Raw genomic sequence first — 1,001 nt, 5'->3', positions numbered from 1 at the left:
CCTACTATGAGAGTAAAAATGTATCCCAGGTTTTTATGACAGCAGTACCATTGCACTAAATATGGACACTAATCACTTCGTTCATTTATGTGAATCATCGTTAATTATTGTCCTTTTCACTTCCAGACGATTTCCCAAAACTCAGTGAATATGTGTCGAGGGTGAGGGCGAAACTTTGGCCGAACTGGTACCTCCTCCTCGACCCGGCACAGCCGCAGCGCCGTCTAAGTACTTAAGATATAAGTGTAAAAAAAAAGTCTGTTAAACTCAGAGAGGCATGGAGGTATGCTATCTGACGAAAATAAATATCAAATTCCTTTCCTAGATTGTTCTAATAGGATTTCAACTCTGACACTTCATTGTTTTCAATTAATACTCAATTGATTCTCTCATTAATTACTTAACGTAAACATTTAAGGCATTTACACATCATCAAATAATAAGCACAGGTGTTCCAGTCTGCTTCCTACTCACAGCTGATCATTATATGCTACTGCATATTGGGGATGTTCTGTTTCAGTTCTTCAGATCTATTAAATCGGTTATTACGTCATTTGACCATCTTATGAATGTATATTATAGCAGTTGCTTTGCTCATTCTAGGTCTGTTATAAGTAGTTTGTGAAAAGTTCCCGTCCTCATAACATAAATTATGTAAACAATGTCAGTAAAATACAGTGTCCATACAGAAGGATATGATGCTCCAAAATTTCAATAATATTCACCTTTATATCCAAATTACTAACTTCAGTACTCCCCTACACAATATGCGTACTGTCTCTATTCTACAATCAAAGAATTCGCATTACTCTAGTCACAAATATACACATTTCTGCATACGCCTTGACTGTCATAGGCTTAACAGGAAACAAACTGCGAGTGGGGGCGAAATTGTCACACAAAGCAATGGCTGTTTGAGCTTGTTAAACTGTAGCCAGATGGAATGACATGTGGATCATATACCATTGCATTCGTATGCACTGTCCTTGTTAGATAAATAT

The 1,001-nt window shown here is 36.9% G+C and overlaps 1 protein-coding gene across 2 annotated transcripts in view; it reads left to right on the top strand.

Annotated features, from left to right (window-relative positions):
- LOC119588589 (failed axon connections homolog) overlaps positions 1-732 on the top strand; it is a 7,241-nt gene extending 6,509 nt beyond the window's left edge. For both annotated transcript variants that reach the window (XM_037937230.1, XM_037937229.1), the window contains one exon: positions 127-732. In XM_037937230.1, the coding sequence (XP_037793158.1) occupies positions 127-236 (110 nt within the window). In that variant the 3' untranslated portion in view covers positions 237-732. The remainder of the gene's footprint in view (positions 1-126) is intronic.
- The last annotated feature ends 269 nt before the right edge of the window (positions 733-1,001 follow it).

The sequence above is a fragment of the Penaeus monodon genome, chromosome 24, assembly GCF_015228065.2.
Source record: "Penaeus monodon isolate SGIC_2016 chromosome 24, NSTDA_Pmon_1, whole genome shotgun sequence".
In the NCBI taxonomy this organism is placed as follows: domain Eukaryota; kingdom Metazoa; phylum Arthropoda; class Malacostraca; order Decapoda; family Penaeidae; genus Penaeus; species Penaeus monodon.
Note: the sequence above shows the minus strand (reverse complement) of the source record. Positions and strands in the feature narration are given on the sequence as shown.